At 35.2% G+C, this 26,282-nt stretch overlaps 1 protein-coding gene across 3 annotated transcripts; it reads left to right on the forward strand.

The window, feature by feature from the left end:
* The first annotated feature begins 1,851 nt into the window (after nucleotides 1-1,851).
* On the forward strand, nucleotides 1,852-26,259 carry LOC114363054 (lachesin). Of its 3 annotated transcripts, none has more exons than XM_028318696.1 (11): nucleotides 1,852-2,026; nucleotides 11,531-11,590; nucleotides 15,507-15,610; nucleotides 15,759-15,966; nucleotides 16,576-16,731; nucleotides 18,613-18,741; nucleotides 20,141-20,278; nucleotides 24,081-24,245; nucleotides 24,620-24,694; nucleotides 24,899-25,009; nucleotides 25,409-26,259. In XM_028318696.1, exons 1-11 carry the CDS (start codon nucleotides 1,960-1,962, stop codon nucleotides 25,513-25,515), a joined length of 1,320 nt encoding a protein of 439 aa, XP_028174497.1. In that variant the 5' UTR covers nucleotides 1,852-1,959; the 3' UTR covers nucleotides 25,516-26,259. The 3 variants fall into 3 exon arrangements, with proteins under 3 accessions (XP_028174497.1, XP_028174575.1, XP_028174644.1); XM_028318774.1 differs by having other exon boundaries at nucleotides 24,096-24,245; nucleotides 25,409-25,834; XM_028318843.1 differs by having other exon boundaries at nucleotides 1,960-2,026; nucleotides 24,899-24,982.
* The last annotated feature ends 23 nt before the right edge of the window (nucleotides 26,260-26,282 follow it).

Genomic DNA, 26,282 nt, shown 5'->3' on the forward strand with positions numbered 1-26,282 from the left:
GTTGCTGCTATTATACGCAACAACTGTCACTGCGTTGCCGCTCGTTTCAACGCATCTCCCTTCCCCACCTCGTCGCCGTCTTCTCATTGTGCGTTGCGCGTGCGTTGCGTCGCCGTCCGTCATTTCAACGCATCGTGTGGCATATCGTTCAGTTTTATATGTAGAACGACGGAGCGTCACCGCTCAGTCGACGCACGGCACGCACCGCACAGACAACGCGCGTGTGGCATCTCTCTAAGAAAGCATTATGGCGATGCAGTGGTCTCACTCAAACGGCGTCTTGAGACACATGTATTGAGACCGTTTCTGCATGATACCGCAATAACAATACGAGCTCTAACGTCGTTGTCTGTGGAAATGCACAGATAACAACAGTTAAAAGAGAGTGGACAGTCCGATAGAGGGGTGGTTCAACTCAGCCCTATTTTTAGGGTTCTTTCGGACGCGAGCCGCTCATATAAATGTTGAAGCTTACATAAATAATGTACATGTTCTTTTAAAGCAATAAATGATTATGATTGATGACTAAAAAAACTAATATGTATTTGGAAAGACATTTTCATTTCGTGTAATTAAGTAAATTACCTTCCCTCTATATTTAAATAAGAGCATTTATACACATAATTTGAAGTAGGTAATGACTGGGATATTTGACGTTTTATTTGATAAGCCCTCGATAAATAAACGTTGGGTATGTATTCTACGAAATAACGAGGACCCTGACAATTACGCGCCTAAAGTGAAATTACCCTAAATTCTATTGAAGCTTTTAAACTTTTGTAAATACGTGCAAAAACTGGCAATAGGTATGTTTTTACCATATTTTGTACTTTTGTACATAATGATAGGATATGTCAAAATGACAAGTTTAAACCTGACGATTGAAAAATCTGCCCACATTATCTAAAAAAGTGAATTTATCTAACAGACGGCAGCTCACTACTCACCTACATTTTCGTCAAACATTATTTAAAATTCAATACATACGAGTATAGGTAAGTAAAGTGATACTTTGTAAATCAGGCTTGGACCAGCGCGTCGCCTCTTATTATTCAAATAAATTGAGGCATAAAATACTTACACGACGTTGTTGCATTTTGCTTATTCATACAAAAAGTGTGCTACTCTACGTGTTACTCTTTAATACGGGGGATAACTTTTAGGTTTTAAAATATGTATTGTTAATAGCATAACTTGATTCATGCGTGTAGTTTTTCATAAATACTACTTCAGAGTTTTGTTTGGGAGAAATATCCTAATGGGAAAGGTAGTATTTACAAAGTTGAAGATAAATAAATTGTTTATTTTGAATTGTAGGGTAACATATGTAAATTTAGCTTCGGTGTATAAAATAAACTGACTAAATGAAATAAACAGATCCTCTTTAATGAACAAAATGGTATTTTCAAAGCCAATTTGATACATCAGTCTTTTAAGTTTGCTCTATAAACGCATAACTTATAATTGTCATATTCAGTAAGAAGTATTTGAATCTTGCACAACCAGCCAAATTCAAGGAATCTTCCAAAACATTCTGATCCGCCGTAACCCAGTTCGGTATTACGTAACTCAAAAATATCCAAGAAAACCCGTGGTCGTTTGAAACTTAAAGAGCGCTCGCAGCCGAATGCAATCTTCGATTCGTCCAATTTCTATTTTTCGAGTGCGGGCCAGGGCGCTCGAGTTATTCTTTGGTTATTCGTCTTTTGTCTTATTTTATTATGCCGTTACTCGGTGCCGGCGATAAAGGCTAGCGAGACGGCTTGTCTGCCAGTTCTCAGTGTTCTCGCCCTTGTTTATCTGGCTGGGGTAGTTGAGCGGCGGAGTGCCGCCCCGCGGCAGTGCCTCCGCCGCCCGCCCAGCGATGGGACGCACGCCGCCCGCCCCGGCGAGTTTCACACCACGCGCGATCTCGCGGCACAGGTGAACCGTGACCGAACCTAATGTGAACGCGGCAAAATGACTCTTTTTCTACATTTATACTGTGTGATATGGATAGCGGTACTGCTGTGCTGCACCACGACAGGTGAGTTAATACAGCAATTAGCATTTTTATTGCGTTTGTCGGCAACTCGAACGAAAGTTTGTATTAAATTCGCATGCAGTTGCTTTTACGTTGACCAGGACAGGCTGTTTTATTGGAAAACGTAATTAAACACAAATATCCCGTAAGTTACGGATGCTTGTCCTTTTTATCGGTTTAATTTTATTTTAAATTGTAAAATACTCTTTCCGCTTTAAAAACCTACACAGTTTTCGTTAATTTAAGGATTAAAATTACAATATGTTGTTAACAATATCTTTGTTCCTAGTAAATAGATATACCTACGCTAATTTGTTTCTGCTAGTACACCCACCCGTGTATCGTTTGTTACTTAATTACCTAGCAACTTCGTTGAGATAATGCTATCAACTGACTAAAACAATAACCAATTTACTGATCAAGTTTAATCATACGTATTTTAGAAATACAATACATTTTAGATTCTAATAAATTTTGAGCAACGAATATTTTTTATTCTGCTTCTAAAAGGCGTGAAAAGTAAGTATTCAGTAGGTATACATTTTAATGTAATGCCTACAAAGTTTTCTAAGCTATAATTTTCCGCACCTCTTGACATAATGGTACCATAAAATATAAAACAATAAAATCGATCTAGAAATAGCTATTTACTAACCAAATGTGTTAATTTTAAATAGTTTTAGAATAATATATCTTTATATTTATCGATTTTACAACGGTTTTTATTTACTTGACACGTAAAATATGTTTTTAATGTATAAATTGTAATATTATGTTTTTGAAACGTTATAAATACTTACTATGTAAACACTTAATTTACTATTATATGTAGTTGACATCCGAAAAGAATCTGTAATGATAGTAGGATTTAATTATTCATTATATTATTAATGATTAATGAAACTACGGATGCTTTTATGAAGGTAAAATTTAGTATACGATAAGCTGAACGATAAAATTAACATTGTCACATGTAAAACACGGATTAAATGAAGTAATCGTCGGCGCTAATAAAACATAACACAGATGCAATCTTTACAAAGTTACTGTGTTAGTTTTAGCAAGATTGTAAACAAAGGCATCACGAAACTAAAAGTTCTTACACCCGCGCATTTAGCACTACAAAATGCTGGTTTTCTATATTCAATTATAATTCCAATCCGTCCATCAACTGTCAAATTTCAATATGTTTTTGGTCAAAATATCTGCAGTTTTCGATGGTTTTACATTTTCATATTGTTTAAGACTTTTTGAACAATATTAAAGTGTAAACGCATCGAAAATTGTGATTATTTATGTAAAACGGAATTCAATTTTACAGTTGAAATCCGGATTTGAATAAGGATTGAATATATGGGAAACGGGCGTAAGTTGTTCATAAGACCAAAAAAATAATCAGTTCCTATATACCTAATTCTAATGTTTGTATCCTCATAAGTGTTACGTACATGCTTTAGATGCTATATTAGACTTAAGATCAAACGAAATCACGGGCGTCCACTAGTTACAACATAGACAATTGACAAAGCTCAAAATACAAACAAATGCGTAAAAGTTGTAATCCAAGAAATAAAATGAAAATAAATAAAGTTCATTCAACACTCACTCGGTGGACCGACGATCTAGAGACACCATAATGCGGGCAGCGCAGGACCGGCAATTGTCCAGTTGTCCAATCCTTGAGACAGTCATTATTCAGCAACATCTTTTAGCTGAAACAACGGCGACAACACAGTATTAAATGCACCTAACTATAGATATAAAATAAATGGTTTTGTCTCAAAAGGACCTAAAGAGAGAGCTAAGACGATGGTTTTCATTCGACACCTCTAGGGCACAAGCTCTACTACATGTCACACGGTTGTTTTTGCCTGCCTCCGCCTCACACCTCACTCTAAGCCCGCTTGCATGGATGCACACTTAGAGGCACAAACTCAACGTGCAAATTGAGTCGCGTTTATACTGCCTTAGCAAATTTAGGGTAGCTGTTGGGTTTCTGGGTATTTCGTCGTTCTGACGCGCAGGAAAAGTGTTGCGTATTTTAAATTACATGACCTAATGGGCTCTTACCTTATATTAACTAGGTAATTAGGCTCGGGTGTGTTTTTTTTTAAGTATAAAGGACTTTCATTAACTTGAAATAACCTCATGTTATTTACCTAACCTAAAAAGGCTAGTCTTGCTAAGGATTGCATATAACACTACACTGTCCTGCCCTGTCCTTGTTTTTTTATGTCTTCTGCTATTTGGTCATAAGGATGATTATAATATTATACCAGAGGCTGAGACACTATTTCTTAATTTATTTACAAGCATGTAGCATAAAACAGGCTTGTAAAGCACAAATACAAATAACATTACGAGAACAGGGAAAACACAAGTCAACAATGCTAAAACCATCGGCTTCCAGGATAAAAAACATACGTAAAGAGAGGCAACTCGAAGATTTATTTCAAGGGCGGAAAATGAGGAGCACTCGTACTCTTACAACATAATTCGATTAACAAGGGAGGGAGATGGCCCACGATACGCCGGAATAACAAAATAAGGGTATTACAAAATAAGGGTATTAAGAAAAAATAAAAATTTATGGTATAGAGGAGAATTGCCTTGAAAGCGGTAGGAACCAGGTTCGACTCAAAACACGACAAGTGGTCTTTTACGCCCGTATTCACAAACATTACTCAGTGTGCGTGGACGCACAGGGTTACACCACACACGAACCAATTACAGAGCTCTATTCAACGTTGTGCGTTCGATTTGCTGCTTCACTTAAGCAAACATCGTTTGTGAATACGGGCGACAGACCTCTATTCAACGCTGTGCGTTCGATTTCTGCTTCACTTAAGCAAGAATCGTTTGTAAATACGGGTGTTAGGCCCGCAGACTGAAGCCAACAAAACACAATTCAACTTCAAGCAAATTAAGAAGTCTGTTGAATTCAAATATTTAGACCAATCACAGACTTTCATTGTTTTCCAGTAAATCTAGACCTACTTGAGTATCATAAACAAAAGGAACAATCACAAAAAGTAATTCCATTAACTTTAGTAAGTAAATATTTCTTAAGCCAAGATAAACTGTATTGTATTAATTAAATTATCTCATAACAAAATGTCTGAATAGATTATCACGATGTAAGAATTTCTTGGATATTTTTTACTCGAATTTTACCTATCATTTGGTTTGATATATCCCGTAATTACAGTTTAATTCTGATAGCAATAAATCAGGCGGGAAACAACTTACTGATTTCTTTTAAAAAAGATCATACAAAAAAACGAATTCTTTGTTGCTCACGATAAACGCTACAACAAAAATATTCCAACAAGAAATAAACTGTCGCACCCAATTGAGTCGCATGACGTCATCCCATTAATGCTTGCAAGCGCCTCAAGCATCTCAGATTCATCCAAGGGGTCGTTCTTGTATTCCATAATTCAGTTAGCTGTAGGGAAAGAATCGCAAACAACGCGGGGTGACCCCTAGCTTGACGCGCCGACGGACGTCCGCTCCCGTCGCAACTGACAGTTATCGATGTATTCTGCCCCCGCAATAAATATAATTGAGATGAGTTATGACAAAATACGCATGAATAATACCGTTTTGCCCGGATTTTACGCTGGCATCTGCAACATTTTGAGGATATTGGAAGTGAGGTAAAATGGTTATATTATTCTATCAAATCGAACACACAGCTTACGTGCTACTTTGACATAGTTCATACCTAATTATTATGGAATAAGACTATTCTTGCAAAATATTCAGTTACATGAGTTTTACTTACATTACTAATTTACTTTCACTATTAATAAGTTTATATCTTAAGACCAGAACTGATTTTAGACATACCAACCTACTCGTTTCGCCCACTGAAAACCAGCGGCGTCGTGGCCTTCCCCACCGTGGGCCACGGCATATGCTGAGTGGAGTCCCATTGCGATGGGCATCGCTGTTGCGACATAATAGCACTGCTTAGTTCACTTTTTATTTCCTTGTAATATTTATGTGCTATTTCTGTCTTTTTTTCTATATACGTTCTCTGTCCTTTACTAAGTGATGTTTATTAATTATCCTGCTTTCGCCTCCGAGATTTATTTTACCGTGTAGTACCCCTGTACGACAAGCCAATCCGCACACAATATTCAGCGCAGTAGTAGTAAAAAACAAAAGAGCGGGCAACCCCACCCCTACCACGCTGTGGGCTCGGTGTCCGAGCGGTCTCATTCCTTTGTGCGCACGCGCAACGACCGCACGCAGTATAAGAAAAATGCTTAAGTGACGTCACCAGGACGTTTTTACCGACAAAAAACGTAATTATTTTAAGTTGTGCAGTGTAGTGACGAGAATTAGACCCAACACAAGGTTGGTTGTAACAACTATTTTGTGTAAGTGCTCGTACATTTTTATTATAAGCGTTGTGACACGACGCGTAACTTTGACCCATTTTTAGCTCCAAGTTAACGCGCGATGTTAACCAGTAGCCATTTTTTCAGGATAATTCAGATCGAACTTCACTTGGTAAGTTCGTTTGATCATCTAAATATTATACATATTTGAAGGATAATTAATTTCCTTTAATTAATTTCGTAAAAGCATTTCTTTTGTTCCAAAAACAGAACAATACGCTCGACACTCGTCAGTGCCATTTATATATCATTAACAAGAAATTAATTGTAATTATTACGAAGGACACTTAGAATTAAAGATAATTAAAAGATAGAAGCTTTTACTTCGAAACCCTTAATGAGAATTGTAAAACGATTAATTACTGTGAGACTCGTTTTTTTATTAAAATTATTTCTAATGCCTTATATTTTGGTAATAATAGTGAACACCTACAGATTTCGAAGGAATAAACGATAATTACTTAAAAATTAACTAAACAATACTTTTACTAGGCAATGTTTTTTTAAACTTCCTTGGGCACATCTTTTGGTAGTATTATACAGGGTGTTGATTTCAATACTCGCCATATTTATTTAGGTGATATATTATGACTTACATAAACGTATTATCCACCAAAAAATAAATTACAAACGAAAGTGGAATTTTTAGCGAATATTTTCCGTGCAACATCAACTGTACTATGGCTCGCAATAATGCAATATACGTTTACTGTGGCACGGGCACCCATCGAGCTACGCGGATCGCTCGCTTATCATGTTGGATAGTCTACTGAAGGATACGTAAAGTTGGTAGTGTAAATAGGTATTTTTCTTTGACTAACTAAAGTTAAAGTTCGTTTTAAATTAGTTTGCTGTTTCCTATGTGTGTGTGAGTGTATTGGAGCGCTTTCCGCCACTACCTACCGCGACGGCGGGAGTATTTTCTACACAAAATTACCAGATTATTCACTTCCTACATTAAAAAGGAATGTCCTTTAAGTTTAGAGTTAGGTACTTACCGATGCGACTTCAGATGCGTTTCCACGTGCCCTCCCGTAACAGTAAACCATGTTTACGTATCTACTCACGAGCACTGTACGTATGGTTAGGCATATTCCTAACACTCACTCACTATTACCACACTCACTATCACACGTTCACACACTAACTACTCAAAACCGCACGAGAAAACAATCAAAAATCGCAAATTTGCACATTCGATGACCGAAGATCTTTGTTAACTAAAGATCCGTCCTATCATAATTAATGCTCTTATAGCAAGCTTCCAAAATACTCAAATGCAAATGATTTGTAGTAGCTCAATCGTTATTATTAAAACGATAAGAATATCAATACATTTTGATAGTTATTTCGTGTAAGTAATGAAATTAAGTTCATTTAAAATAATCACGAACATGATGATGAATTATTTTATGTAAGTTATGAAGAATGGAAGTTTAACCTGAACCTAACTAACAGCCTAACAGTCGTTCAACCTGTATGAAAGAGCATTATTGTCATCTGTTTACAGTACTTTTGAATGATAAGTAGGTACAAGCTTATCACACACATAAAAGCATGGTTTAATTTAAAAAAAAATGTAGCTTCTGTAAAAATTTTTATTTTTCGGAAGGAAGCAAATTCGTGTAAAAGGTTTTTTTATTAAAGACCTACTTAATTAATTAGTTTCTAGAACACAAAATAAACTCGTAACGTGATAAGGTGTAAGTAACTAATTTACTCATTACATTTTTAGGGTAGATTTGGATTAAGCTCCGTCCAGTAGTCGTCGTTGAACTCACAGCTGATTGTGGCTGATAGTTGACTGACTCATGGGCGAGCGCGGGTAGTGGGGCGCGGGACGGGGGGCGCAGCGTTTGCCCGGGTCACCGGGTGAGCGCCGCGCGCCGTTTGCGTTGGGGGACTATTCTGCACTGTAGTGGTCGATTATGGAAATCGTAGATATTTAAAATATAATTAAAAAAAAATTTGAAGTCAGTTTTTTTGCTGATTCGTGATCAGAATAAGCTACTTAATCAACTCCCTAAATATGGCGGGTATTGAAATCAACACCCTGTATAGTAGTATATCTACTTTGTCTATTCTGTGTATATTTAATTTATTAAAACACGCAGGATAATCGAGGTAAATTATATCAGATGACTATGGGATCAATGCTATACTGGAAAATAATGTTACATTCTACCTTAGCTCATACCTATTACATGCCCAGAGGTACGAAAACGACCCAATGTTCTCTTGCGATGCCTATAAAAGAAACTGTAAATATGCTAAATTAAATGCTAACAAAAATCTGAGACCTAAAGTTCTGGGCATATATGGGTTAATAGGGTTGTAAGCTAAGCTATTTTTAGTACGTTAATTACATCATCAGAACACAAAATTAATTTACAAGCGATAGGGAAACAATGTAATTACTGTCTGAATAAAGTACAGACAAATGGACATAAAATTCTCTCCAATTAAGTTAAAATGTATCGTTTTATTTTGGAGGAGATTAAACCAAGTTGTGGAACTAAGTAAATTGCCCGCTATCCCGCGTCACGTAAAACAAAAAAAGAACTTTCCTAAATTGGTTTTAAGGCTCTGAAACTTTTTTCATAAATCAGATCCCCGTAATAGCAGGGCGTGTCTTTAAATTATTTAAATTATCCTCGCCTAATTTAATATTTTTTGCTCTGTACATTTCTATTCCCGAGAAAAAATTTACGTTCTTTCGTCTCAGTATCAATGACTACTTAAAGTTTGCGTACAGTAAAAGAAGTCGTAAGAAATCGAACGGCGCGACGTCTAGACGTCTTTTATGAAACGTATTTAATTGTTCGACTACAGGCATTAACATTTTATAACGAACATGCCATTAAAGTCGATTATCGTCGATAACTATATCGATTTTGCGGTTAACACGCTTGATCACTGCTCAACGAATGAAAGGAGGAAAGGCTTGGGTTATGGTGGAATCCAATCCACTTATGGCGAAGTTGGCAATCGGACTGGAAGCGGCTTGTTTACCCTCGCAATGACCCCATGTCAACGAAGCTTGAGAAGTTGTGAGCATCCCTTCACAGGGAACTACGAAACTAAACATTCCTTGTTATTGGAGTCAACAACTAAATAAATATTTGAGATCCGTGGAAGCTCCTTTTTCATGGAACGAATGTGGAACGTATTTTTTATGCTGCTATGGTATTAGTATATTTATTATTTAACATCATATTAATTTCACTCTGGACATTCAAAATTCAGTTCAAATCCAGAAATAATTTCCGACAATTAATTATGATGCTCATTATTGCTCATTTCTATATCATTTTTGATTGTTGATTACAGGTATGATAGGTATAATTTTATTGCAATTTTAATTAATAGGTACCTAACTGAATATTTTACAAAAAATCAAGAAATGGAACCCTAAAACTTTTACTAAATATTTTAATTTAAAACAATCGTATATCTTTTAACAAATGACTATCGCCTTAATAACGCTCAAAGACGTGAGCTAAACATTAAAACTTCAACGCCGTATCCACAGAGCAGAGTCGAGGGCGTGAATTATTCTTAAATCCGTGCCGATAATGGAACAATCCTGTCGCGCAGGGCGCTGTCATCGCTAGGCTTAATGGCGCACTCCCAGCAAAAACCTATCCTAGTTAATGTACCGGAGAGATGACAGGGACAATTAATGTGTTGTGTGTTGTGCACTCGCTTTACATTAACGCTATTAATACAGCTCTTCAGTTAAGTTTTTATTTCCCCCGTGAGCGGCGGAGTGCGCCACGGAAATGAAAATGCAAGTTTAGGTTGCATGTTTTATGCAAAAGCCAATGGGCATTGAAATGAAGTTAGGTGTTCCGTGATCAAATATGGAGCAGTCGATTTCAGGGGCCTTTTCGAATATATTGACTGGCTTCACTTGTAGGTTAAATGCGTTTGCTAAATAGGAAACGCATTATTTAGGTCGCATTAATTAATTAAACGCATTAATTATTTGTACATCTGTTTTGTATCATTTGGCCAGATGAATATATTATGTAATATTAAAATCGTATAAAAGTCATTGCCGTTAAAATTCTTGAAAGTATATGTGACATACCCTTAGATTAATAAAACCTAGATAGATAGTCAGTGCACGAGAGGTGAGGCAGTTTTTAGGGAGCCGGCACGGCTTACCCGTAAACGTCACATGAACTGTCAAAGTGAAAAATTGGTAAACACGTCCGACGAATTTTAATTAATTAAAACGGTTTGTGCTGTGAAAGGGTGTCTAAAATATGTACATCAGAAAAACAAAAGAAAGTGACCAGTGTTACATTTCATAATTAAGTACTACGATTCGACGCGTATTTTGCTTGAATTTGGCTTTCATAAATTAAATACGGGAATGATACCAGTAACAAGAAAATTTATTTCCCAATTGTTCGCCGTACATATACACTTCCTTTTTTATGAAATCGAGACTTTTAAGTCGATTTATCTTATTGTTATTAGGTAGGTACTTTGAATTCAATAAATAAGTAAGTACATGATGCGTTTTGTTTTTGTCTACACTAATATTATAAAGAGGAAACCTTTGTTTGTTTGTTTGGTTGTAATGAATAGGCTCAAAAACTACTGGACCGTTTTTAAAAATTCTTTCACCATTCGAAAGCTACATTATCTACGAGTAACATAGGCTAAATTTTATTTTGGAAAAACATAGGGTTCAGGGGTCCACGCGCGCGAAGCCGCAGGCGGAAAGCTAGTTAATTATAAAATTATTAAAAACGTATTAAAAATTTCCCTACTTTCGGGAAAATCGCCTTCACTGTCTACACTCCCCAACAAAATTGACACTAATGACATAAGATTTTTGCCTCACTCTTGACGAAGCGTTTGTATGAAGACTATCCATCTAGGTTTTATTAATCTAAGGACATACCTAACCTATTCCAAATTGAATTTAAATCGTTCAAACTTTTTTTCTTATTAGAATAAACCACAAAATTATCCTCCTCATCATTTATCATGAAATTGGCATTTTCACTTAATGATAAATACATAATATTCCTGTCTTTTGTAAAGCCAATTAATGAGCAAACATTTTGTTAATTTGTTGCAGGCCGGGAATTACCCACTGGACAAAATGTAGTGTCCGTAGCACCTATAGAAGTTCCAGACGGTAAGTTCTTTGGTAATTACTAGTAATAATAAATCTTTAATTATCTCTGGGAAGGTTCAAATCTAATTCAAATTATGATTAGTAAGTTAAAAATTGTTATTTAAGATTTACCTACGCCTCATGACGAAAATCTTCTTACATAACATGGTTTCTAGTTGTGCATTATTTACTGCACTTGATGACTTTGTGTCAAAAACACTTTTTTCTTGTGTTTGTGTTTTATTTTCATTTCATTTGGTGTAAGATCTGCTGTTGAAAACTGGTGTTTTATCTAAAAAATACTCATATTATTATGATGAAGTAGTTCGTAAATTGGAGTGCAATTCTATGTTTATCATAATGGCATAATCATGCTAAAAATGTTAAGCAATCTAGTTGCTTTACCAAGCTGTTAGTTTAACATAGCAATAAAGTTAATTTGCAAGCAATTGACCATTGCTGCGATAACCATCAGTATTAATTTACTGACTTACGATCCTTTTGAGCTCTAGAAATTTGCATCGAATTGACCGTGTTGCGCAATACATCGTTAACGTGCGTAAATAGGTTATGTTGGTCACAGTGCAAGTAAATAAAAGTAGGCTCATAATGTTCCATAGGGACAATAGGGCTAATAAAATTTTCAGGCAGCGCACAATCCTTATGAACGAAACATGAGGAAGGTCATCATCATCATTTCAGCCATAGGACGTCCACTGCTGAACATAGGCCTACCCCAATGCTTTCCATGTTGTACGATTGGTAGCGGCCTGCGTCCAGCGCTTCCCTGCAACCTTTACGATGTTGTCGGTCCACCTTGTATGAGGAAGGTACATGGGCGTAAATTTTCCGGGGGATAGCCTTTCTCTGGAGGTTCCCTGGCCCTAGCATATATTTTAACCTAATTGTGCACTAAATGATATATACCTCATTAGAATAGATTTTAATCATAAATCGAGCAATTCTCAAAAACCTGATGAAATCGGATTAATTGTTTGAAATCTACGAAACTTATTACTGATGGTATCCCTAACGATTAGCAGGAATTTTCTCTTTAACAAACCAACCTACTGAATGTATCTACATTAGTGTCAGGTATTCGATCAATTGACCATCTTGAAAGCAGCCGCACACTACTAAATGTCACTTTGTGAGAAATTCCTTTGGCACTAACGAGAGATTCACTGCTAATGTGTCGGGAAATACGGGATTTATCGCAAATAGATTTAATCGCGTCTTAGAACTTCCTTCCACGAGTTACCTATGAATCCGTTTACCTTGTCTAAAAATAAATATATTGTCCTGTCCTCTTGGTACTTTTGTAGATATTGATAATGTTTTTGGTTAGTCCATGTCAATAAGTACTCGTATTTAAAAATGTGAGGAAAATTGGAAATAGGTATATTATAATAATTTAACTTTTAATCATTTATTATTACTTGTAGCGGCTGTATTGAAAACCAAAAATTCAATTAATTATACATCTGACATATAAGGTTTTCATTTGAATAGATAACAATCTCAATGGGGTGGCACTATGTATAGCTTTAACATACAAAAAGGATATCTAATGTATACAGGGTGACTTTGCAATCAGTATCCAAATTTTTAGGAGCGACTCAGAATCACTCAACTATAGAGCTTATTAAAAAAAATTGGATACCTACTGATTACAAAATCACCCTGTATGTATAGGTAGATAATATATTAAAGTAGGTAGGCACCAAAAGTAGAGAACGACAAATTAAATAGGTCATTACAGTGACAGAATGACCTGCATAATAACTATCCGACTGCGGTGAACCACGTGGCATTAACATTGAATGCACCTAGTAGAATTCGTTGTATTTTAACGTGCGATGTGGTGGACGTCATTAATTTTATCGTTTCGGTTTTCAGTCAAAAAGTCCAGATAAATTAAGTATTAAATAGTTTTACAGGTAATAGATTCGTAACGAATGACCTTCCTCTTCACTTTATACTGAAAATTGCATTAAAATCCTAAATTAAATTATGATTTTGGAGTAAATATATTTAATTATTTTAATAAGATTTATGCAAACAGACAGCGGCAGTGACTTCGTTTTATACCATGTTTATTTATTCATTTATTGCTATCAAATACATAGTTCACTAATAAACTTAAAACTAGGTAACTTAGATACTATGCACACCCAGTTGGGTAACACACGAACAGCCAAACCTGTAATAATTTAAATAATTATTGCAAAAACACTATGAGTAGAAGTAGAATCTTATTAATTAAGCAACTCTTCCTTTAAAGAGAAAAAGCATAAAACAAACCTGCGCTATCGTTCTTCAGATAATTATCTACTCAGTAAAATTAAATTTTGCACAGTGTTCCTGAAAATATTTCGAAAATTTATTTCTTGATAGTTGCTATTGCAGAGCTAAGATTTTTCAGAAGGTTAGTTTAATAACTAGTAACTAGATAAAATTATTTTAAGTTAATAATATCGCAACTTGCTGGCTTATTTTTTATCTCTTGGTTGACTGGAAGAGATGGCTTTATAGCGAAAAGACCGCCTATATTTTGCCGTATTTTTTATGTTTCTTTCATTTTCTTTTCTTTTTTTGTGTGATGTGCAATAAAATTCTATCTATCTATTAGTAGTTGCTTTCAGTCTGCTTCTACAACTGTATTTAGGTATTTTGTCACCGAAGTGACTCTTCACAAAAATAAGACATATACTGTTTGTTATTGGGGACCACGCATTAATCATGCCTATAGTTTCGCCGACGTCAGACGCGGTGGCACCAAGGACTTGGCCTCAAGTGAGCGTCGAAGTAACGTAACCTAAGTATACTATATTAATAAAACAGAAGAGTTTAAGTACTTGCTTCCGTTGAGGTCTCAAACTACTGTTTCGAATTCAAAAATTACTTTTGTGTTCGATGGATGGATTTATAAATAAATAATAAATAAATAAAAAATCGTTTATTGCTTGCTTTACTAAAAAGGAATTACAAAAAAAACTTATATTAAAAAGGTGGAAGCAATTGGAGGTGGCTCAGCTTGTGCTGCCAAGGACTACTGCTGGTTTTCAGCCATCCCCACTTCTCTTGAGGTGTTGATCGAGAAGAATGGTTACGGGGGCTTAGAAATTACGAGTAAAAGGAAAAACAAGTAACAGTAATATGTATCAAGGATGTATAGAAGCAGAGTCTCAATTAAAATATTGCAAAAACGGGAAACATTATTCAAACAATTTTCACACTAAGTCGCAGGCACAGCTAGGTGCCTCGTCACACCTCTACAAAATTCAGCTTTATTCCTACTGGAGTGTCTCTTCGAAGAAATTCTGTAGGTGTGGTGAACATGTGTGTATGTCAATTTGTATAATATATTCTCTGAAACAGTGAATGATATGTAATTCTGCAAATTGTGTTACTTATTGTGTAAAGATCATGTTCCATAAGTCACTTTTAAATCTCTGGCTGTACATAATTCTAACGAATTGGGGCTTAGTTGTATATTTTCTAAACTGGAATTAAAAGAATGAAAAAAAAATATATTTATTTGGTACCAAAAATAGACCGATACAAATCAACATAGAGCAAAAAAAGAATTAGTTACCAAATTGTCTCTGGGACCATATAATCAGATTATTTCTTAATTGATATTCGATACTTGTTTTAACAGGATAAAATTATTGAATGTAATACCAAAAGCAAAAAATCATCCACTTTAAGCTTATTTCGATAGTATAATTATGCCACCGTCAATTCATTATTGTTATTCAGTTATATTTAATATTAATTGAATAAACAAACGCGGATAGTGAAGCCCCGTCTTTAGCATACGTAACAACGTGATGTTTGTGACTTTCCGTGGTTCAGTCCGATCGATCTAAAAGTTTTAGTCTAGCAAACAACTTTATTGCCGGTCTTAAAAACAAGCTATTTTTTGTTCCAGAAACAATGTATCCGAGATTCGCGGAGCCAATACCGAACGTCACAGTGACGATAGGTAGAGACGCGTTGTTAGCGTGCGTCGTCGAAAATTTGAGAGGATTTAAGGTAATATCTTGTGATAAGTCTTCCGAGTACATTCTTATCCTTAAGACATGTTTAAGTTGGCATTGTGCTGGTGTTTGTTTGTACGAGACTTAGAGAGGCCTATTGTTCGCGCATGCCAAATCTGCTATAGATAAATCTTTTGTTTTAGGTGGCCTGGGTGAGGATGGATACTCAGACAATACTGAGTATCCACCACAACATAATAACGCAGAATCCCCGGATAAGCCTTTCGTATAATGACCACCGGTCCTGGTACCTCCATATAAAGGACGTGCAGGAGGTTGATCGCGGCTGGTACATGTGCCAGGTCAATACCGACCCGATGCGGTCAAGAAAAGGATACTTGCAAGTTGTAGGTGAGTTTTGATTTATGGTTGAATAGGTATAGCATAAACTTGCTTATTAACTATGTAAGATAAATAACAAGTGATGGCTAATTTACATTTCATGTGACCTAGTATTAGACCTAGTAGTGAATTGTCTAGAATATTATTATTTGGTTTAGGGCCGATTTTTCAATCGTCAGATATCTTTTAACTGAAGAATAACCTTGTCATTTTGACACATTTCCCATACTAAAACTGTCAATGTGCCAAACTTATTCTTCAGTTAAAAAATATCCGACGAATGAAAAATCAGCCCCTAATCAATAGCGCTAAAATATTCAAAATAACTGATAAATTATTTTAAGGCAAGGAATGTCTTAGTTTGAGCACAGGTAATATAATTTGAGGATAGTAAAATATTTTAAACCCTTCAGTTTTAAGATAAATTACACCAAATTTTTAACATTAATTAATCAATCAATCGTTATTGATAAAGCGTTATAATTAGTTAAACCGAAGTCAAAAACAATTCGAACATCGTTCCATATCTAAAGAACTTACCACCAAACCAAAACCATTGCACCACCCTCGAATATAGTTCCGGTAACAAGTTAATAACATGTTTATTGGGTCGTGCAGTGCCACCATCAATCATCGACAACATGACGTCGACCGACATGGTGGTGCGCGAGGGCTCCGATGTGACCTTGGTGTGTCGCGCTTCCGGGTACCCGGAGCCCTACGTTATGTGGCGGCGCGAGGACGGGCAAGACTTCAACTACAATGGAGAACAAGGTATTTATGGGAATATTGTTTTTTGTAAACGCACTCATTGTCATTAGAAAGAAAGAAATAAAAAGAAAATATATTTATTCAGTATCACGTACACATAGTTTACAAAAATTTAAAAAATAAAGATACTGAAAAGGTGGGGCCGGGCGAGTGTCGTAGCATCTCAGGAATGCTACGACGCTGGTCTTCATTACGCTATACCTATCGTGCTCTATCACATAGGTACGCACTATGTATATTTGAGACTACATAACACTATCACATAACACAAATGAAGTCTTACTAGTCGATTAGAAAAACTTTAATTAACTAATGCGATGGAAGTGATTATTTTGCGGAACGCATATCGTATGGACTGAAAGGGAATTGAATTATTTTCCAGCGTCTGTCTTACCGCTTCAGCACAACAGAACTTATTAATATTATAGTTTTATAAGGAAAAGGTTTCATCATCACACAAAAACTTTATTTTAAACATTACTTGGTTATTTTAACGATTTCGTTTCAGCGAACGTACCATTTTATTTGTTACAAAATCCAACGAGCAAACAGCGGGATTCCCGTAAATGCAAACAAATAACCACCGAAATGTGGAGGGGCCTCCGGAAATTATCAGTCGCGCGAAATTCCGGTTAATGTTTAGTAATGCTAGTGTTTATATCAGACTGAGCTGAATCCTAACCATGCAAATATTGCCCAATTTTACCCACAATTATTTTCGTTTAATCCCCAGTTTTTGATCCGTAGTTAAAATAACCAATTAAGGTACAAACATCTTGGCCTAAGTTACAACGATATTTATAATGGAATCTCTCATGGGACATAATTCTAGAATTTTATCTGCTATCGAAATGAGAGCATTTTAACGTAAGTACTTAGTTTAATGTTTGCGAGTTCCTACAGAATGTTAATATTACTTGCACTATTCGGTACAAGCGCTCTAAGCCTCTAACTGTCGCCATCTTTTACCACTGCACACAATATAAACACTCAGGGCGCCTCAAAACTTTAAAGTAACGACATTACCTGATCAATTCTGTTCTGTCAGTGTGGTCATCCGATTGATAGTCATCATTGACTCGGAGTAATCAAACGTAGCTGTGGTGAAACCTGGCGATCGAATAGAGTGATATCATTGTCACTCACTCACGATTCCGTCAAAGCGCTCTGTACCTCTAGTAGGAAAAACTTTCGAGTTCGTTTCGTTGCGTATTCAAAGTGTCATCGAAAAATTTTGTATGAAAAATTAAACAGCGCCCCCTATATTATAGCCGCCCTAGGGGGCGCTGTTTAATTTTTCATATAAAATTTTTCGATGACACTTTGAATACGCAAACGAAACGAACTCGAAAGTTTTTCGTACTAGAGGTACTGATTTAGCATACTGCCAGATGTCGCATCTGTTCGCTGTGAAAACTCTAATAGCACGAGTGCATTACTAACTTAAAACAGAATTTATGAAAAAAAAATTAAAAAATATAGCATTAAAAAAATTACTTATACTAAATACTACCTAACTATTCTGCTCTACCTTAACGGGATGCACCCTGGTTTTTAGGTGTCAATAAGTACTTACCTATTAATTCAAATAATTGGGAGATAAATATAGTTACTTCAGAAATATATCGTCCTTTCTTAACTTAATTTTGTGTCTACGGGTACAGAATAATAATAAGTATAGATCTACGGATCTACCTACCTTTCAAGCATAATTTTTAAATACCTACTTACTTGAAAATATTGAATTGCCTAAGGTGGGAATCGAACCCTGGTTGATCCCAAATAGTTTAACACAATTTATTCCACAAACTTTTACAGACACTCGTTTACGTTCAAAGTTTTTATTTCAGATCTTTTGTAATGGTATTGTTTTTGTCTGAACAGTGAGCGTCGTGGACGGGGAAACTCTGACCATAACCAAGGTCTCCCGACTGCACATGGGAGCGTACCTCTGCATCGCGTCCAATGGGGTTCCCCCTTCCATCAGTAAACGGATCATGCTGATGGTGCAATGTAAGTACATCAAAACCAGCAAAGAAATCTGAATTTTAGGAAGTTTCAAAATCCATGCCTAGAGAAGTATTTTTAAAACATCATTGCGTAGGTACTTACCTACGTATTCTACAACCTTCTTAATTAGCCCCTCGTGGTAAGCTAATTGTGCTTTTATTACAAGTGGGCTCACCCCACCACTGTTTGGTAACTCATGTGACTTTTACTTGTGAAAAAATATCTAATATCACAGTTAATTGAAAGCTAATCGAGTTTATAGGTCTAAAGTAAATTGTTTTTAGATAATTAGTCCCTTACAATTATTGGTTTTAATTACGCAATTAATATTTTCTCAACCCACACAAGAAAAAATATGTACTTACCGATCCATTATAAATATTTGTCCTAGAAAGATAATAACAATGAAAATATGGTTTCAAATTGTTTACTGCCTGCGTAGGTAGACTTGTAATTAATACCAAGTATTAATAGGGCTATTACAGATGATACGCGAGCAGAGGGGAATATCCAAGCATTGCTATATTGCAAGGGGAATTTGATCAATGCCAAAGATTTGATTCAAAGGAAAAGAGGCACTCTATTGTCTCCCACGGTAGTCAATGTAGTTGAAAAAGTAAAAACTTTTACTTTAAACGCCTTAGTTTCAATTACGACTCTACAACTGAGCTTTGAGTATCGAATGACTGAGAGTTTACCCTATCAGACAAATACCTGCTACCTGGAAAAATGGCACAATAAGCTAAAGACAGTGACGTCTTATTTCGTTGTGATACAGGATGTTTTGCAAGGTGCTGTTCTCCGTACAAAATAAACTTCTAAAACAACAAAAATTGACAAACGTGCGAACCAATATTTGCAAATGGGTTTTACAAAATGAATTTGGGTCTATTACTAGTGGATATGCGAAAACACAGCTAGCATGCAAAATCGTAGGCAAACGCGAAACCCAGGGCAGTTCAATCGCGTATTCATCACAGTAATCTGCGCGATCCGAATAATAAAATGCTCTGTGTATACTCGTAAACGTGTATACTATGCACTATTTAGTAAATGAGAAGACTAGTCATAATACCTAAAGCCTTACTATCTGTATTTTGTAAATTATGTTTCCAGCTTCAGCGTCGAATGAAGTTGTCACATAATTGGTATCGAACTTAACTTTTATTTATTGTCCCGAAGCAGTGGCAGGGTTAATAATGGGACGTGTAAAGCGCTTTTTAAAAGTCTATTTGCAGACATTAAATGACTTCTATGACTTTACTTTTTATGAGTTTGGTCTTTGTATCATTGGTCTTTGTAATTACTATGCTAGCTAAAATATCAGCTTTTGAAAGTAATAGACATTTATTAAGTTAGGGTTTCCTTGAATTTTCGCAATATTATGTAATTTTTGTCGCAGTTCCACCGATGCTGTCCATTCCAAACCAGTTGGAAGGTGCGTACATCGGGCAAGACGTCACTCTGGAGTGTCACACGGAGGCATTCCCCTCGTCCATCAACTACTGGACCACAGATAAAGGAGACATGATCATTTCCGGTGAGATTTTAAATAGAATAATTCTTTAGTATGTAGGTAATTCCTTATTAAGGCAAGAGTGAGGCAGATATGTACCATCCTAGACTGCATCTCACTTATCACCAGGAACGATTGCGGTCAAATACCTGCCTTGTTATGCATTAAAAAAAATTGGATTCTTTTGTCTAGCATTCATTTTTCACTTGAAAATACAAAAATATCTCTGGTAGTGTCAAATTTTAATAGGTTTAACCAATATTTCCACTATTCAGAAGTCAAACAGCGAAAAGCCGTAAGTTCAAGTGTTAGTCGCTTTTTAAGTCGAAGATCATATTTTGATCAATAAACCTTACACGTGTATTAATTACCGCTGCTAGGACTCATATTAGCCTACTCAATTATATGTAGTAATAACACCTTTTTAATTAACACCCATACTTATAAAGGTAATGTGGGTCTTTAAAACTACATAACTACTAACAAAGAGGCCTTTTATTATGAAAAAAACTTTACACCTAAAAATTTTCTGTATTGTAAAAACAACAGAATACATTAAAATGTTCCATCACACAAATTGAAGCACATCCTGTAATTGGTCTAGGAAACTTAATCAGCGCTGGAGTAAACTGCTGATTGCATTTACATTCAGATGCATTTGGAAAATATTTAAAATCCTGCAAAAAATATGAATGATCAGACTTCAAAAACTACAGTTTTCAGCGTAAACAAGGAATTTATAGATTCCGCAACATTTTAAAGATTCAGCATTAAATATTATTATTATTCCACGAGAACTAGAGTAAGGATGCAAATCAAGACTCAAATAAGACAACGTTAAAGATGCACATTTTTCTCGCTGTGTCGTTTTAATATGCAGCCAACGTAATTTAGTTGGTTTAAGAATGCTATAAAAGTCACAGTGCACATACGTTTACAGTATGAATATGAACAAATATTGCAGTGCATTTTCTTCTTGAAGATTATTTCAAGTTTTTATTTTAATGAATAAAGATTATGAAAGTTTGATTGTTACTACCGCAAATCTGTTAGCATTGCTAGGTTAGGCTAGGATATCCTTGTTTTATCTTTGTCACAGGTACAGACAATAGCACCTCAAACACTATCTATGCTGAGTTGCACCACCTAACTTTGACCGTAATTACCTAAGTATAACGATAGCCGGTGCTTTTTACATGAAGTTTGACAGATTTTTGACGTTTGTTAAGTCAAAGTAAGATGGTGCAACCCAGCCTTAGATGTAATAAGTGCTATTTTGCAACAAAATGTTTCAGTGTGCCTACCATGAGTTTACGTTAGGTGTGCTCGCTAGCGACTGCGTAAAAAAATGACATTTAAATGTATGACATATTGTGCAGCGCCCCTAGCGGCTACTTTCAAGAAATAAAATCTTCATAAAATTTTTTGACGTATTCGCTAGCGAGCTCACCTAACGTAAACTCATGGTAGGCACACAGTTTAATGTGCTGTCGTCTGTAAGTACATAAAAGTGCTAACCTTTTTATTTTTCTCCTTTTTCTATTCGTTAAAAAACACTCACTCTTTTTTATTTACTTGAAATACTAAGTAGGTACCAATCGAATCAATATACATAATGACAATGCACCCCATTTCTTCTAGATCTTTTGTGAGTAATATAAAACAAACGAATACTATTTTCATTTCATTTATCTTATGCCCCGTTGGTGTTGCTAAAATAGAATGGAACCCTTGCTTGTCCTCTAGACTCGTATATAAATATCAAAGGGTTTCAGGTCGATGTTTCAAAAGAAGCGTTAATTCAAGTCTAAATTCTGACGTTGGACTCAAGTTTGCATACTTATCCTATGAAGCACATCTCTTGATTCGAATTTCAATGCAATCTGTGCTAAAATTCGATTGATGAAACCATGTCATATGCCTAAATTATTTCAAGTTCTAAGATTTTTCGAACTCTGATTAATATCCCTACCTAAATTTGTTCGGTACAAAGAAGTAATTAAAATCTATATCTATCTATCTTCCATGTCCAGTACTAATAGTAATACATATACTATAATCTACGAACGGACGGATTTGTTACCAAGTAATTCACAATTTCTTCTTAACAAATCTGTCACGAGAAAAATACTTTACCACCAAAAACTTTTCTAAAACATAGGTATGAGCAATGATTCATATTTCTGCGAAATGGCGAATGCTTTGCGTCAAATTCAAAGACATAATAATAGATTTAATTGAATTCTACTCGTATTGTTACTTTTCTTTGGAAATATTTACATGGCGAGAACCTTACAACCTATTGAATACATACAAAGTGTTTTACTATACAATTGAAAGCTCAGAATATGAACTAGCATTATTAATACTCATGTAAACAAGCAGTGTCTGTTGAAGAATGGAATCGATTCCATCACTGATTTATTGCCTCTTAATGAAAATAGTTTTCCCCTGTGTTCGTGTAGTGGATAAATAAACGTCCCGAATGTAATCCTTCATGCAAGCAAGTTTTGTCATGTGAATACTTTCGCATTGTGTTTCACATTCAAACCTTGCAAATGAGTATTTGATTTGCGTAGTAACCTGTTTTTAATGAAATAGGCATAATATTACGAGTTTTATGATGAAAAAGATGATTTAAAACTTTTTTCAGACCTATTTTGTTCTCCCTGAACCCTTGCTTCTTTACTGCTTTGAGCTTTTATTTCCATTCTTACTTTGTATTAATAATGTTGCTCAATACAGTTAACGCCACATAAATTAAATAATATTAAAAAGTGTGGTGTGGTGGTATTCAATTTAATATTAAAAAAAAAACCAATATGCTTTCGACTATACTTTGATCAAGTGGATTTTATTTCCGTGCTTTTTTTGTGTTTACATAAATCCAGTCAGATTCGGTTCGTTTTGTACCAACCCTTACCAGTTTAAATCAAAACGATCTCCGCAATCCTCAGGACCCATTAAAAAGTTTTTCCATCGAATTTAAGATGCACATATTTTTAGCACAGCCTTACCAATAGTTGACGTCCACGCAAACTAAGTTGCGGACATAGCTAGTAAATAAATAGGTCAAACTGTTTGTGCATGTATGCGCTAACTTTGTAACAAAGAGCCTTTTGTCTCCTACAAATCTACATACATTACACCCGTATTGGAAATACGAGTTAAAATCAAGTGCACTGTACCGGTGACGGGCAACTTTATACCGCTAGAATGCACTAGTTGCAAAGTTCATCACCATTTCGTGTCGACGGCAATTCCTTTACATGTTAGCGTGTGACCAGGATTTCACCACACTGAGGCGCATACCTACCTTAAAGTTCGATTCATATTTGAGCACAGACTCAAAGTCTACATTAGTTAATTTTTAATATATTATGAACACTTAAGTTTGAATATATTCTTGAATGTAGATTGAGCGTCATTTTATAAAAATAAGTGCTGGTAAAGTTTAATGCTGGTTTTCTATATTCAATCCTAATCCAAATCCGTACGTCAATTGTCTTCCAATATGTTTTTGGTCAAAATATCTGCGATTTCACAGTTGAAATCCGGATTTGGACAAGAATTGAATATGGGAAACGGACGTAAATCGACCAGGCCAATCCAGAAATAATTTGGGGAGGCCTATGTTCAGCAGTGGTCATCTTGTGGCTGAAATGATGATGACGAAACGTTTTAAACTTCTACTCTAAACTACCTAATCTGCGAATTCTTACCTCTTTTCCAAATTTTGTGCATTATCCTATAACTTTTTTAACTTTTGTATAACGTTTGCTATCTTCTATGAGTCATACCAGCAGCAGGTTTGATATTTAAGTAGAAATGGAAATTGTAGGTGGGAAGTACGAGGCATTTCCGACAGACAGCGGGTACAACAAGTACATGATGCTCAAGATAAGGAACATCACTAAAGACGACTTCGGCTTCTACAAGTGCATCGCGAAGAACTCTCTGGGGGAGACCGACGGCATCATAAAACTTGACGGTAAAATGTTTTAGGAATTTTTTACCTTAAACAGCCGATTATAAGGTTAAGTTTCCTAGTGTTTTTGGTTGTTATAAGTCTTTAATTATTGAACTTGGTGTTTCCAAAAAGTTAAGTTTACTGAAAAGAGAGTATATCTGAACTTTTTTCGGAATATTAACAGCACCAAACAAATTCTAATAGTTTTTACGAATCAACTGAAATCACAACTTGGCAATAATATAGCCTACTCGTGCGTACTTGACGAGGTAATTTTAGACTAATTTAACCTGGATTTAATGAAGCTAATAATAAAATGAATATTCATATTCCAAAGCGAAATTAATGATGAAATGAACCCGTACAAACAGCTACAATACTACGTTTATTTCTAGAAATACCTGCTCCACCGTCTGCCCTGACCACAACACAGAAATCTATATTAGACAACCAGACGATCAGAAAAAAAGGTACGTAGAATAAATTAATTAATTAATTTCAACATTAATTAAAATTCGCAGAATTCTTCAGATTTGGTTGGATTAGTTTAAAAGAGCATTAATAAAACAGACCTTTTTATGGCTTCTATTTGGAGCTCAATTATAATTATAATATTCTCAATCTAAAAGGGCGATTTGCAGAATTAAATCTTTTTTCTTTTTGTTTTAAAACAGATAAATACCCCGCCGTGCAAAGAAATGACGTCATCAGTTCAAATTTCCAAGGTGGAGCTTACGTTGAGCAAATGAAAGACTATGGTAATTTGAAAAAACTTTTTAAAATAGGTAAATAACTTTTTCAAATTTCAGTTTTTTTGCAGTCTGTACTTACTACTTTTCGTAGCAAAGCTTCAGTGTACCTACCATGAGTTTACGTTAGGTGTGCTCGCTAGCGAAAACGTCAAAAATCTCTATGGAGATTTTGTTTCTTGAAAGTAGCCGCTAGGGGCGCTGCACAATATGTTATACAATTTATTAATGTCATTTTTTTACGCAGTCGCTAGCGAGCACACGTAACGTAAACTCATGGTAAGCACACAGGTTAAAACAGTCTTGAACTGGGTTTTGAACCAATACTTAAGTTTGATAATCTTTAAACTTTTGTTTTAATTGATTTTTCATGCCATTCTAAACCATAACCAAAGGTTACATCTATAGAGTTGACATTCATTGTTTCTATTTCAGAATTCGGCGAGGAGAACTCAGCTTCCCCAAAACAATTGAGTCACATTTTATTTTTCGTATTACTTTGTCATATAATAAATCTAGCAAGATACAGTTTAAGGTCCTGATTACCTCGATCCAAATAATTCAGTTTACTTTCTTGTTAATATAAGACAATAATGGTAAATTTTTCGCATAATTTACTCAAATAACATAAACCAAAGTTTTTTGTAATACATACTGTCGAAAATGTATGTTTTGTAATGATTTTAGTAGCTCTAATTAATAACAAGGTGTAAGGACATGTAAAAATGCTTAGATTAAAATAGAGATAGACCTCTGAAATCTGTCCACATCGTTTTAAAATAGTGGCTACTCTTTTAGGCTCTTATTTTATAACAATTTAGGGTTGATGTTTTGCTAAATTCATGAGTTATTTGGATGCAACATGCTCTTAGTGCTTGTCTAGAAAAATACACTCGAGTGCGGCAAATTCAGGTCGATATGTTGAATACTGAATGAAAGAAATACCAGTAACGTCAGCAAGGAAAGTGGGTAACACACAAATGTATTCATAGTAACATAAAAGTAAGTAACATTATGCAATTTCAAATTTCTATCTTCAATGTTTCCTAAATACTTTTATTCCTTGAATTTATCGCTCTAGAGTGTATTGTGTAAATTATAATGTTCCTTGCTTTATGAATTAATTTTAAATCCTTGTAAATTACGTGTAAATGATAATTTAATTTGCTGTAAATGTTAGAATTTTTAGGGTACCACTAGTCCAATAAGCAATTAGGCCATTTTGTAATACAATTCAAATATTTCTACCATTGCTACAAATGGGAACTGCCAAATAAATGTGTACATTGAAATAAATTAAAGCTTAACA

Source organism: Ostrinia furnacalis, unplaced genomic scaffold (genome assembly GCF_004193835.3).
Source record: "Ostrinia furnacalis isolate ACB-3 unplaced genomic scaffold, ASM419383v2 OfSCF0067, whole genome shotgun sequence".
NCBI classification, from domain to species: domain Eukaryota; kingdom Metazoa; phylum Arthropoda; class Insecta; order Lepidoptera; family Crambidae; genus Ostrinia; species Ostrinia furnacalis.